Below are 14,570 nucleotides of genomic sequence, written 5' to 3'. Positions count from 1 at the left end.
CCCCCCCCCCCGCCCCCCAGGGCCTTTGTCCTTAAAAGGTTTTGAGTTGCACTAAGTTTGAGTTGTGTGGGGGGGGGGGTACCACAAGAGCGGCTGCTGGAGCGCTGGAGCGGACTGGGGACGAAGGTAGGGGAGGTGGCTGGGCGATGAGAGGAAGGAAGCCTGCAGGGGCAGACTGCAACCATTTCTGCATTCAGGGCTACAACAGACTGATGTTATGGACACAAAGGTGTATTTTGCGCTGTTGGTATTTTTACGCGTTTGTATTTTCTATCAATCATTTCCCTTTTTTTGTTCATTCAGGGTTGGCAACAAACAAAAGGCCTTCCCAAACTTCAGCACGCCAGGGTCCCCTGGGGTGCTGGTTGGACAGGTGGATTCCCGCTCACCCACCCCCGGGGTTCCTAAATCTCTGAGAGACAGCTGGGACTGGGTCTGTTTAGTCTGCTGTGAGTCCGATGCAGAGGTCTGTGGCCCCAGTTTGAGAACTACTGGGGAGGATAATGGGATTCTAAAGAAGAAGTAAGTGTCCCTAAGGGCCAGGCCCATATCATGTTGACAGTTGGCAATCAACATGGTTAAACTCCTTGAGGAAAATGAAATCCAGGGGAAATGGCTTACATTGCACAGCTGCCCTTCTGAACATTCCTCGGTGAAATTAGGCCTTGGAACACTTGGTACTTTGTTTTCATAAGGGCCCTGAGCCTAGTAGGTCTCCTGTCCCCTCCCTGCCTCGCTCTGACACACTTCGCTGTGGACCTCTCTCCTCTCTGGGTTTCACTCTTTCCTTTCTGGATCTCTGCCTTCTAGTGCCTCTCACGTAAGTCTCATTGCCTCTCCTCTGGCTCAAACGCTTCTCCAAATCCAGGCACAGGAAGGTAGAATCAGGGGTGGTCCACATCCTTTCCTAGGAGATTCCAAAGAAAATAATGCGCACGCTGAAAACAGCAGCTCGCAGGCCTCTCGCTACAGACCTGGTGGTGTCTTGGAGGAGCAGATAATAACTGGGTGGGAGCTTATCCTCCCTTTCCCAAAGGCAACAGCAAGGGTGGGGGAAACTTAACTGCCCAGAGGTTGCAGGGGACCTCAAAACTCCCAACCCACATCAACTCAGAATGCCACCCCTGCTCCCAGTCCGAGGACCCCCCTGAAACTGAGGGCAGAGGTACCAGCGCACCCTCGACAAAGATTCTGGGTGTCGATCAGCAGCACGCAGCCCTCCATTCACTTTCTATACTTACACCCAATGTGCTTTTAGGCAGCACTTTTGCACCCTCCTCCAAGTGACCCCAGAAACACTGGGAATCTCATGAGCTATGGGAAAATCCCTGTGACTCCTCACATTCCTTAACACCTTTTCCCCCCACCTAAAATATAACTGAAGAAAATGGGGGACACTCCCCTCTGTCCCTCTTCCAGAGCACTGACCTCAGTTACCAAACCCAGAATAGTGCACGAATACACACCTTCCACCCCCACGCTGATTTTCATTGTTCAAGGACTCAATTGTCCTCACCTAGAACGTTGCATGATCTCCCAAAAGTTGTGATTTCCAGGGTCTCTCCCAGTAAGTCCAGGTACTTGTTTTCAACCAAATTCATCTCCCTAAAGTATATTTGGACATGTCTCTCCTCTGCCTGGGGGGGGGGGGAGTTCATAGCCCTTATGGTGTCATTCAAGGCCCTCTACCATCTCAACCCAACTTTCTCTTAGCTTTAATTTCCTCCCCACCACTTCACAAGAAGGTGGTTTAATCACAGAAGGCTTAAGAGTTTTAAAATATAGGCGTCCCCCGCCTTAGCCTTCGGAAATTTCCCAGCCCCGTCTGCAGATCCTCCTTGTACCCAGGGATTAGTAGAGTTACTACTCAAGCCAAACCTCCCCAAAGGCGCCCTGCGTGTTGCCTGAAGATACCCTGTCCTTTCTTCCCCCAGCACCTGTTCATGCAGTGTGTCCTGCCCAGTGTGTCCTTCCTCGGAAGAGTCCTCCCCAATATCCTGCCTGTCAGGAACCGAACTGGCCCTCAGGAATCAGGTTTAGATGTGACTCTCCCTGGAAACTTTCTCTTCCCTTAAAATTGTGCTCCTGTCAATTTGGAGTTCTAGAACAGCTGCTTTAATAGGAAGGAAAAAAAAATTGCAATGGAATAGCAACTCCGCCACTAACGCACTAGGTAGCCTTGTAAACAGTAGCCTATCAGCTCCTTTCCGTTTCACCGCGCTCCAAGCTTAACGTTAGAACTCACTTGCGCGGTTCTGCCGCCACCTCCAGGCAGCACCTGGAAGCGCTTATGGCCCCTCGCGCACTCCGTCGGGTCTGCAGCCCTGCGCCCTCCCTCCCCTAAGGCTGCTGCTGGAGCCGTGCGGGTTCTCCTGCTGTGCGCCCCTGTTCCAAGTTACCCTGCGGGAAGACCCCGGTTGTCCCCTCTCACCCCCACCCTCGCACCCCTCACCGTCCTCTAGATGGAAGAGCACCAGGAAGCGGGACGGGGTGCCGGGTTCCTGGCGGACCTCACACTCCCCGCCTCCGGATCTCCTCGCGCTCTGGAAGTACATCTGCAGCTTGGCGCTCAAGTTCTTCGGCGGGTCAGGGCCCCAGGACCCTTCGACCAGCAGGGGAAAGGAGCCGAGCGCAGCCATACTCGGCTCCGCTCACCTGCACCGCGGCTCAAGCCACCCCAGATGAGTGTGGCAAACTTTGTCCCTTTAAGTTTCAGTTTCATTTCCCAGAAAACTCCTCCCCTGACATTAGTTTCCGTCTTTGGCTGTGAAGCCCTGTGCCATGATGGAACTAGTCACAGCCCCCGTCCCACCGGAGTTCCTTACCTTCAGCTCTGGCCACAGCGAAGGCTAATCGCCACTCCAAGCAACTGGTCTTGGGCCGTTTGTGCACTTGGCTCCCTAAGCTCAGACGCTGTGTGCCGCTCACCCCCCCAAGCCACAGCTGAAATCAGCATCTTTGACCACACACGATACCTTTGGCATACACAAAGGCAACTTCATTTTTGCTCAGGACAGCGTTTTACAAGAAAATAAAATGGCTTGGCCAGCCGTGATTCTTTACAACGTAGAAAGAAGTGCCTAAATAAGCCCCAAACAATGATCAGAATTGTATCTGGCTTTTTTTTCTTTTGCATTGTGTTCCCTGATCTATTAATATAATATGTTCAGGAATACAGAAGGGGGGGTACATTCACAGTTCTTTATGGAATATTTACTAGGTGCCATGCACCCGGGACGGATTCAACAAGCGCAGTTCCTGCCCTCATGGAGCTCACAAACCCCTGGGGACACAGTGCTCTTATATACAGGTGTTCCTGGAACAAATCAGGAGGGGCTCCTACCCCAGGTGTGGGAGCTCAGGGAAAATTTATGGGGAACCGACATGGAACCTGAGGCCTAAAGATGATGGGGTGGTGATGCGAAAAGTAAAAGTCAGTTATTTTACCAGCAAAATGGGTTTCTTTGGGAATAGCAGAGAATTGCAATTTCGACCAGCAAACTACCGCAAAAATTATCAGCTAGTCCAACCAACAAAGCCGAGGAAAAGAAGGAGGAAGTTGGGAGTGGTTGTTTTGAAGGCAAGTCTATTGGAGAAAAGCAAGAAATAAGGCGGTGGCCGTTTCTCATTGGCTGAGTCTAGGGTAAGCGAGTTCCTCTTCAGGCTTGTCACTGATGACGCTTTCCTGTTTCTTCTGTTGGGGTCGATAATTGCCAATTCTTCCTGTGATTATGTGGAGGGGTATGCGGTGAGAGCTGTCCCTTCTGGCCTCCGGCTCCATTTTAGTGAGGTTTCCCTTTGTTAATTTACACAGGGGATAATCTGGGAGGGCTGGGGGGGGGCGGTCCATCATGTAATTTACTAATACAGAAGACTGGCTGCTGTGTGGTAGCTGGAGTAGAGGCAGGGAGGTCGGCCACGTGGCTATGTAGGGTCCTAAGTGAGTGGCTGAGACCAGGCTGCTGGCAAAGGAGGACCTTCTGAGAACGACTGAGATCCCAAACGGGTATTGAAGGCAGAACTGCAGGACTTGCTGAAAGACGTGGGCAGTGAGGCAAGATGCTCAAATACGACTCCATGGTTATCCCTGGACCGGCTGAACGACTGGCGAGGTGACAGTAGCCTCCGCCAGACGGGCGCACCGAGGTGTGGCCGGAAATGTGGGAGAGGCTAGGAATGTCTGTGTCTTTGACCTGTAATAAAAGAGTGTTTCAAGTGGGAAGGAGAGTTTTTCATTCAAACACTACCCATACATCATATAAGAGAAGCGTCGCTTGGACTGCGGACCGGGACCCGGACCGCAAGCACTGTCTCCCGGTGAGGAGGGAGGAGAGGGACAGGGCAGTGGACGGCGGTCTGAAAGGAAGGGAAGAAAGTGGAGGCAGCCAAGCATCGTCAGCTCTTTCCAGAAGTGTGACTGTGAAGGCGCAGAAGGAGTTAGGCAGCAGTGGATGGGTTATTTCTGTTTTCTGGCTTTTAAGATATTTTTAAGACGGACGAGCCCGAGGCGTGCTTAGATACTGGCGGACGGAAGCGAGGGGCAGCTTGAGATACGGGTTGTGCGAGGAGGTGGGAGGGCGTTCTGGAGGCATCAGCCGTCGGAGGGAACACTTCCCCCCCGCACCAGAGCCGAGGCGGAGATGGAGAACATTAGTAGGTGACTCCGAATGGCCGCTGCCGGGAAGCTGCCGGGCTTCTCCCCGCCGGCTGCTGTTGGCTCTGTGAAGGGGGCGGCGAGGTGTCAGACACAGCCTAAATCAGAACTGCTTTCCCCTGCGGGACTGGACCTTCCAGGTCGTCTTCGAAGAGAACGGAAGCCGGGCGGAAGACGGCTTACTGCCTGGGCGTGTAGCCCTGCTCCGGACGGACGCCGGCCGGCCCGCGGGTATTTCCCGGACGCCTGCTCTCTCCCTGCAGGTGGCGCGCGTCATCCAGGGCGAAGCGCCCCGGACGCGGCCGGGGAGGCGGGGAGGCCGCGGAAGCGCCAGCCCCAGCTCTCAGCCGCAGGGTGGGGACCCTGTGCCCCAGCGTGTCCCACCCCTAACCGCAACTCGTATCAGCAACCTCCTTTACCCAGAATTTGGGCTTCCCAGAACTGAGCAGTTTCTTTTTCCGCGCGTTATCGTTTCCCAAGGAATAGAAGGAAACGGAAATCATTTCTTTATAGTGGAAGTTTTATCCGGCCATTCCTGGATTTCTTTCAAGAAGAAACAAACTAAGGGCCTCAGAGGGGAGGGGGGTGGGGGAGGGGGATAGGCCGGTGATGGGTATTAAGGAGGGCACATATTGCATGGTGCACTGGGTGTCATATGCAAATAATGAATCATGGAACTTTACATCAAAAACTAGGGATGTACTGTATGGTGACTAACATAATAAAAATTATTATTAAAAAAAAGAATTTACTTAATTATCAGCAATGTCTGAGAGCTGCTCAGACTCAAAGCCTGTTCTTCAACCCTGGGTGGACGGAAGGATTTATCAGAGGATTAGGATGGCAGGGCTTGAAAACCAAGCAAAGAAAATTCTAGAACAACCAAATTGCTGCTTGTCATCAGCCTCTGAAGTACTTGAGTACTTGTCTTCTCTCCTAAATGATTTTGTCCCTATTCATTTGTTGAACCTGTACCCTACCCCTCCCACTGTGTGCTTATTCTCTCTCAATTCTCTGTCTTCAGTGGGTGTCTACCTCCTGAGCCTCATCTCCTTCCAACGAAGCGAATGTTCTCTCTGGGCCTGGGAAGTGGCCATGTCCACCTGTGAAAGGTGAAATGAAATGGAGTCATGTATGTCAGGGGTTTTTAAATGGAGATGGGAGGCCATTAAGGATGTGGGCCTTATGCACATCCTCGCTGGGTGGAAGCATGAGCTTCTGAACTAAGCCATACAGCAAACACTCCAAGGACTCTGCATAAACACCTACAGCTTCCTCCGTAACTGACTTCTGCTCTGAGACAACCTACGCAACAAGTTAGGTTTAACCAAGATTAGTTTCCGCCGCCAACACCAATCAAAATTCTTTGTAAACAACATATACAACGTTTTTCGTTTTGTCTTTAAGAACCCCAGAGCTTCGCTCCCTAGGGAGACAATATTTGGGTTGCTGCCCAAAACTGTGTACCCGGAATTTGGAATTCTAAGACCCCAAATAAATGCTTTTGTTTTCATTCTGTCCTGCCTCTTTTCTCAGTCAATGCTCCCTCGTAACCACAGCTGATCTTGGTATAACAACCCACAACTGCATTTTTGGGCTGAACTTCCCTTTTTCTACTTCATCAAATTTCTCCATTCAGCTTCTCAACAAACTTCTATAACCCAGCCTCAGGCACCTTTCAACTTCTCTAAAACCAGCATTTCTCTTATTTGAAGTGTTTTTTGGGAAAAGGGTAGCTTTCCCATCTGTCCTGAATCAGTGAGTTGTGAGGACCTCATGCCCACCTCTCCATATCACTTTGCTCTGGATGCTCTTGGCCCAGTCCCTAAAATAGGAAGTGACTTCAGAAGTGGGACAAGCCACCCTCAGTGGTAACACTCGGCTGCCACTCCAAGTTCAGTCCTGAGGGGGAGTCACCTGATAGACACGCCCAGTTTCTGGCCTTTCTCCCTGGGCTCAGGTCCCTTTCAGGTGTTGCGTGTTCTTCAGGCTTCCATGGGGTAAGTCTCTAATACTTTCACTCCTCCACCAGCAGAGTAATCCTTCAGGGGCCATTTTCCCAAACAGGAGTCATTTAGGCTCACTAATACTCTCATTGCATGGGAAGTGAAGGGAGGATTCTGCAGGACTCCAGAGCAGTCTAGATCTTTCCAAGTTTGGGTGAGGTGAAGAGTAAAACAAAGCAACAATCCTTCCTGGCTACTGAATCAGACACACATGGGTATGTCTCAGAGACAGTACAATCTAGATCATATTTACAAAGAAAAGCATACAATATTTTACTCCCGTATCATACCACACATAATTTCCACCAGTGACGAGCTATTAAATATTGAGCAATCAGCTCTCTGGAGAAAAAAAGTTTGCATATATGTTTTTGTTTATTATACATTATCTGCCTATAAAGGTTGTATAGCACATAATTTGCAAATAATAAAATACACAATACTCTTTATTGTAAATTTCAAATAACCAATTGATCCTCACAGAATGTTTCGAAGATATTTGCCCAACTCTTATATTTGTAGCCAAACTATGGTTGCAGTTATGAATGAGTGTAATTCTTAAATAAATGTTGATTGATACTTCTATTTACATTAAGTGGGAGGAAAATGAAACAATGAAGACATATGTCAGAACTCTGATTAACACTGACATGAACTCCTTCTTTGCTGAATTGGATACTAGTTTTCAAATGCTGGAAGAATATTTCTTCATTTGTGTTCTTTAAAATGTAATGGCTGCAGACATGGCACACATTTAAATTTAATCTGCCTTATTAAGATATTCTCCACTGGCTTCTGAAGTCTAGACAATTAACGAGGCAATAAATCAAGCCCTGATTTGTAGTGTTTGCCAATCCCATGGTGTCAATATCCCCACGATGGCTGACTCGAGTTCCTGATGTGGTATCTCTGCAGAGTTGAGCAGAGTTGAACAGTAACGCACCATTATATAACACTTTACTGTACAGATACAATAGACAGAAAGAACTCGAGTATAGACAATCTTAAAATGTAGTAAAATAATTAGGATAAAATAAATAAATAAATAAATAAATAAATAAATAAATAAAATCTTACAAGAAAAGCTAACTGCAATGAGATTTAATTTAGTTCCCTGGAAGCAAACTCAGACAGAGGGTTGAGTGAAAGGTTTATTAAGGAGCACCCTAGGGAGATATATCTGCAAAGAATTGGGGAAGGCCCATCTGGGCGCAGGGAGAAACTGACTTACAATACAGTTGCAACTGAAGCCTCAACCAATCCTATGGAGAACCCTGGAAATAACAGAGGTTTTGTAGTTGTCCCGAACTGGGGAAAGAAGCCATTCCTTTGAAGCTCTGCATTATCCAGTCCTGGGAGAGGCAGTTCTCCGCAGGCTCAGATCAATTTCCAATGAGGGACGCAGCTGTGGCCTGCCAGCAGCAGATAGTCCTAGCAGCTGGGAGAAAAGTTAGTTGTTCCTAAAATGGGGATCAGGATGGACACCCCTGTATCCTCTTCAGGTTATTAGGAGTTAGGGTAATATGATGGTTAAGGTCTAGGTCAGACAACTTGGGTTCAAGATTAATTCTGGATTTTACCAGCTATGTGACCTTGGGCGAATCAACCAAAATCTATAAATCTTAGTTTTCTCATCTTTAAAAATCGGTATAACATTACTTACCAGGATAGGTTGTTTTCAGGATTTTATAAGATAAAAAGAAAAGTATATAAACAGCATTATGTAGTGCCTGACTCATAAATTTGAATTATATTGTTATTTTTTTTTAAATTGTATTGATATATTTATTTGAGAGAGAGAGACAGAGCATGAGCAGGGGGGAGAAGGCAGAGGAAGAGGGAGAAGCAGACTCCCTGCTGAGCAGGGAGCCCAATGCGGGGCTCAATCCCAGCACCCCGAGATCATGACCCGAGCCAAAGGCAGATGCTTAACCGACTGAGCCACCCAGGCGCCCTATGCTGTTATATGTATCCTGCTAAGAGGTCTGTTAGAAGTCTATCAACTTACTCATATTTTTTAAAAACTGGCTTTCAGATTTATTGATTTTTTTCTCTACTCTTTCCGGTTTTGATTGCATTGATTTCAGCTTTTCTCTTTATTACTTCCTTTCTTTGACTTGTTTCGAGTTTAATTTGCTTTTCTTCTTCTAGTTTCTGAAGACAAAAGTTTATACCACTGACTTGAAGTCTCTCTCTTTATAAAAAATATTTATGTAAGCATCTAATGTTATGTTACATTGCTTGAGCTGCACCCCACCCTTTGTTTGGGGTGGAGGGCAGGGAAGGGTGATGAGGAGTGATGAGGTGAAGCCTTCCTTCTGGGGCTCCTTAGAAAATATACTGGAATTCTTGGTTAGAGATTCTCGGTCCCAGTGTGTGTCAGCTCTATGGAAATGGCTAATAGTAGATATAGTTATTTCCATAGTTAGCCCTTAAAATCTATCCTTTGTCTTCTGTATTAGCCACAGAATCTTCATTCACCTAATTTTATGAGTAAATATGTATATTTCAGGCTTTCATTAAGGAAAAAGTATAATTGAGAACTACGATTTACATGTGTAAACTGTCAGACAGAAATATGATTTAAGTGCATGTACGACAACACTGTGTTGGAGGTCCCCAAGGCCACCCCATTGGTGCAGTAATTCTCTAGGGGGACCCACCAGATTCAGCATGCGGTCATACTCACAGCTGTCAATTATTAGAGAGAAAGGATACGAAGCAAAATTGGCAGAGGGGAAAGGTGTCTGGGAAGAAGTTTGAGGAAACCAGCCTAGAGCTTCCAAGGGTCTTCTCCCAGAGGGGTCACACAGGATATGCTTAATTCCTCAAGCACAGAATTGTGGAAATGCATATGAAATGTTGTCTACTAAGGAAGCTCACTGGAGACTCGGTGCCCAAGGTTTTTTGGGGAGGCTGGGCATGTAGTCAGCCTCTGCCAAGCCCGCACCAAAATTCCAAATACCTGAAGGAGAGCAGATGTTCAGCACAAGCCATGCTGTTTGTACACACAGTTTAGGCACTCTATGAGCCAATTCTCTTATCAGTGAGGAACTGGGGGAACCCTCCCCAAATCTAAGTTCAGAGGCCAGCTAGGGGCCACCCTTGGAAGCAGGCCTTTCTAAGGATAGCAGGATAACTCTTTTCTACACAAGCATGTTCCTGTCAAATCAATTGGACTAAACCATATTCTTCAAAGTAGTAACTTGAAATATAATGTGATCATCTCGGATTACAAGCTTTCTATAATTAAATCACAAGATACAGGAAAAGTGGCTTTTGACAATACAACATCCAAACCTTTTTTTTTAAATTAAATCCTGTATCCTTAGTAATTTTACTTAAAAATTTTCGAAGTCCAGTGAGCAGTAACAGATGTCAAATCCAAACTCGGCCAAATATAAAGTCATAGATATGCAGTTCACAGCCAGACCCCAAAATGCACTCATAGCCTTGAGTTGACACAAACTTTGCCCAGAATATGGCCACATAGCCAGAAACTTTAGAATAATCCAGAGGTTCATGAAATCTTCCCTAAAACTCCATGGAAGACTTTGTCATATTCTTGAGTCTCCTTTTCTCAAAGCTCCACTTGAACTCATCGCCCTGGATGGAACCCTGATGTTTGCAGTCCAGAGTCATACTTAGCAACAAAACGGGTGATCCACACTAAGCCTAAGTCTTCATCTCTTTTGAGGTACTTAGCAACTCGAGGTCACAGTGATGCACCACAGAGAGTGCCCTATGAGGGGGGACTTGTAGACTCAGCGGCTGGAAGTGCTATCGGCCAGCAGCCTTCAGCCCTTAGCCATCAGGAACTGTATCAGCTGCAGAGCGACCTTGCCCAAGGTCATGTCCTTCCTCAGGCAGTCCCCATCCAATGATTGAGCCCAGTAGCTTAAAACAACAGAACTTTGGGGCCCTGTGACCGCGCACGCAGCCCTATTTTGGCTCAGTGAGTGGTAGCCCTTGTTGTTTCCAGATACAAGTTGTAGACTACCTCCGTACAGCGATGTGGAAGCCCAGGGCAGAGAATGGTGAAGTCGGAGAAAGGGAGTGAGGGCAGCTTCCAGCCGGGAAGGGGAGCTTCCCTAGTACAGAAAATTGCAGAGGCGCCCCTGGCCGAGGACGCGGCGCGTGCAAACACGGAGGCGGGCAACCGGCAGAGAGGGGGGAGCAGGTGGCTGCGGCGGAGTAGATGTGTGCGGGGTCCCGGGCTGAGCGGATAGGTTGTACAGGTGGGCATGTGGCAGCCCCTGGAAGCGCACTGGGGCCAGGCTGGGGAATGTGGACCTGGCGGGTAGCAGTGTGCCACGTCTTTCCATCCAGGCTTCTGACCGATGACAGGACCCGGTCCAGCTCAGGCACCGCTCTGTGTAGTCATAGTAGGTGGTAGGATAGTATTTCAGAAGCGGTTTCCTTCCACTTTTTACTGTTAGAAACTTTTGTATTAATGACAGTATCATTCTGTTAGCACAGTTGGTCTTTTCTGTCCTTTCACTTAAAAAAAATAACTATTTGTTGTAGGACAATTTGGGGTTTACAAAAAGTTGCAAAGGTAATTCGGAGTCCTGGGTGCCCACAGCCGGCTTTCCCTAATGCTGTTATCTCGCATTCCCGGAGTGTATTTGGTAAAACCAAGAAATCAACACCGGCACATTCCTGATAAGTGCAGCTTTATTTGAATTTCTCTTTTTCCACTAATGTGTCCTTTATGTGCCAGAGTCCAATCCAGAGGACCCCACTGCCTTTAGCATACCTTTACTCTCCACCATTGTATTGAAGGTGGGTTTCTGATACATACTGTGTAGTGCGATCTTTTAATCCAAGCCAACAATCTCCGCCTTTTAAAAGAGGTGTTTATAACTGCATTTTTAACATGATTTTCGGTATGATTATGTGTAAAGCTATCGTCTTGCTATTGGGTTTCTATTTATCTCATCTTTGTTTTCCCTTTCCCCTTTTTCTGCCTTCTGGTTCGAGGTATTTTTTTAAATGGTCTATTTTTTAAAGCAGTTTTAGGTGGGATCTTTGGGAGGTGTTCTGCCTCAGTTCCCCTTGGTGGCCCTGCAGTCGGACTCCGATGACCGCGCGCTGTGGCGATGTCAGGGCTCCCCTTGATGCCTTCCGTCTCAAGGATACTCTCCCTTGCCTGATGCTGAGTCTCGAGCACTGTTGTTTTACATATTTTGTCTGGCCTTTTGGTTGTTTGAGGAAGGAGAGCAAATCTAGTCCCTGTTCCTCCATCTTGGTTGGAAGTGAAAGTCCTCCTATGTATGATTTTTAAATAAAAGTAGATTTCCCTTTTGTGGAAAAAAAAAAAAACAAGAAATTTATTCTCTCACAGTCCTAAAAGCCAGAAGTCTGAAATCAAGGTGTCGGCAGGGGTGGCTCCTCTGGCGGCTGGGAGGGAGAACCTTCCGGTGCCTCTCTCCTGGCTCCTGGTGTTTGCCCCGGCCTTGGCATTCCTTGGCTTGCGGCTGCATCGTTCCCATCTCTGCCTCCATGGTCATATCGGGTTTGCCCGGTCGGCCTGTATCCACAGTCCTATCTCCTTCTTCTTCTTTTTTTTTTTAAGATTTATTTATTTGAGAGAGAGAGGGACCATGCACGGGGCGGGTTGGGGGTAGAGGGAGAGACTCTCAGGCAGACTCCCTGCTGAGTGCAGAGTCCGATACAGGGCTGGATGACCCATGAGATCATGACCTGAGCCAAAACCAAGAGTCAGATGCTTACCCCCTGAACCACCCAGGTACCCCCCCCCCATCTTCTAAATAGGACACCAGTCATCAGGTTAGGGCTTACCATAATCCGATATGAATTCATTTTAGCTTGGTTACATCTGCAAAGACCCTGTGTCCAAATGTCACATTCACAGATATGCTGGGTAGGACTTCCACATATCTTTTTCAGGGGACACAATTCTATCCACTGCAGTTCCACTTCTCAAATTACTTTCTGGCAGTGGCTAGGACCTAACAGTTCCTCACTAACTAGAAAACATCCTTTTTGGCTAACACTCTCAGTTGCAGCTGAAGGGTAGCAGAATATGCCACCCCAAAATATGACTGTCGGAATTCAGGACACGCCACTCCCAAGACAGGCTGCTTTGGTATACTGATTATTTTGAACATTTGTAAAACAGTGAATGTGGAGAGGTGCGTTCTCTGAACTCCCTGATCTACCTAAAGGGAGATCCCCCAAGAGGGACTCAGCCGTCACAAATGGCCCTACAGGAGTTTCATCAACCAGGGAAGATTGACTTCACAGGAGAGGAGACTAGAAGTCAACACCACGCTCAGACAAAATTTGCCACAGCCTATCATACCTCCTATCTATTCTTCCAAGGGTCCATTCATCAGTCCTAAATGAGTCATTTACTCTCTCCTAAGACACCTACACTCCCCCAACCCCTTTCCCTATTAATGATATTTAAATTTGAATTCTGAGCCACCAGGGGTTCTTATTCATTCTCCCTCGGTATCTCCCATGTATACATGAGGTATACATGTTAATAAAGTTCTGCTTGCTTTTCTCTTGCTCATATTATATTACAGGGGTCTCAGCCTGGTACTCAGAGGGTAGAGGGAAAATTATTTTTCCTCCACTACAGAACATTCCCCTGGAGTGGGGTGACCCACTCTGACCCTAGTTTACTTCTGCCCTTTTTCTATGGAAACATAGCTTCAATAAGTTTCACGTAACTAATGGAAACACCATTATCCTTTCATCTGTGTATTTCAGCAGGCATCAAATAACTATTTTTATAAGTCGGTGGACTGTCCTGCAAAGAAAATCTTTCTCTCATTATAACAATTGAAATTCTTTAAAAATCTAGTTTTAACAGCCTTACAGAATAATTCACTATAAGTCTGTTGATCTTAACCCAACTAGAAACATTCCCTATTCTGTCCTTTGCCTCCTTTCCCCATACATCTTCATGGTCAGACGATAGTTATGATGGGTATGTGCACACAATCTGGTATTTATCCTTTTATGTAACATGATTTAACCAAATATTCTCTACTTCCTGTACCATCTCCATATGTATCATTTTTAGAGTATATCATCTTGATATACCACAATTAATCTCTATATTTCTGTATTTTGGGGATCTTCACTTTCTTCCAGTGTTTTATTATCATAAAATGAACATGGTATATGTATACTTTTGGTTTTTATGAAGCGTTATTTCTTCAGGATAAATTCTATCACTTGGTCAGGGGTTAGGCATATTTATGATTCTTTCAATAAAGTAGCATGTTGCCCCTCAGAAAAACCAGATCCATTTGCATTGCCATCAGTAATGCATGAGCATATCTGCTTTCCTAAAGCCTTGCAGGCTTGGGGGTCTGTCACTTCTCAAAAGTGTTTCTTATTCTTTTTCAGATACAAAATGAAACTTCACAGTAGGTTTAATTTGCAGTGATTTTACCAACAAGGTTGACTGAATATTTAAAAAATCATGGTTAAATTCACGTTTCTTCTTGTATGAACTGTCTTTTAATCATTGGTGTAATGGACAGCTGGTATTTTTACCCACTTATGTGAGCTCTTCATACTTTATAGTTATTAAACTTCTGTGTTTGTGTGCAAACATTGTCTCCGTTCTTCTGAATTTTTAAATCTCAGCTTTATTGGTATTCCTGCCATCAAAGCTAAAACTATCTAAGTAATGAAACTGTCCATCTTTTTTTTTCATTTCTATTCCAACAAAAATCAAAAAGTGATTTCCCCTAATGCTAGTCTGTTCACATACATGGGAGTGTATTTATTTTGACTTTTAAGTATTTAACTTTCAATCTGCTTGGAATTTTTTGGAGAGTGTGGTGGAAAGTGTGGGTCTTTTTTTTTCTTTTTTAAAGATTGATTGATTGATTGATAGAGAGAGAGAGGAAGAGAGGGAGAGG

General features: G+C 46.3%; 1 protein-coding gene and 1 long non-coding RNA gene across 6 annotated transcripts in view; one reads left to right on the top strand and one right to left on the bottom strand.

Annotated features, from left to right (window-relative positions):
* Positions 1-2,925, bottom strand: part of PARP14 (poly(ADP-ribose) polymerase family member 14) — a 42,972-nt gene extending 40,047 nt beyond the window's left edge. Inside the window, exon 1 of one of the 5 annotated variants that reach the window (XM_040621328.1) lies at positions 2,826-2,925. Coding sequence is in view for 3 of the 5 variants with exons in the window: in XM_040621327.1 (XP_040477261.1) it covers positions 2,453-2,639 (187 nt within the window). In the remaining 2 variants the exon portion in view is untranslated. Of the gene's footprint in view, positions 1-2,452; positions 2,776-2,825 lie in introns of those variants that run through there. The other 4 variants (XM_040621327.1, XM_008708159.2, XM_008708157.2 and 1 more) reach the window with 4 other exon arrangements.
* LOC121100406 lies at positions 2,889-6,167 on the top strand. The gene is made up of 2 exons (XR_005832195.1): positions 2,889-3,643; positions 5,679-6,167. It is a non-coding gene; the product is annotated as an uncharacterized LOC121100406 (long non-coding RNA).
* Positions 6,168-14,570: the final 8,403 nt, after the last annotated feature.

Source organism: Ursus maritimus, unplaced genomic scaffold, assembly GCF_017311325.1.
Source record: "Ursus maritimus isolate PB19 unplaced genomic scaffold, ASM1731132v1 scaffold_4, whole genome shotgun sequence".
Taxonomy (NCBI): domain Eukaryota; kingdom Metazoa; phylum Chordata; class Mammalia; order Carnivora; family Ursidae; genus Ursus; species Ursus maritimus.
Note: the sequence above shows the minus strand (reverse complement) of the source record. Positions and strands in the feature narration are given on the sequence as shown.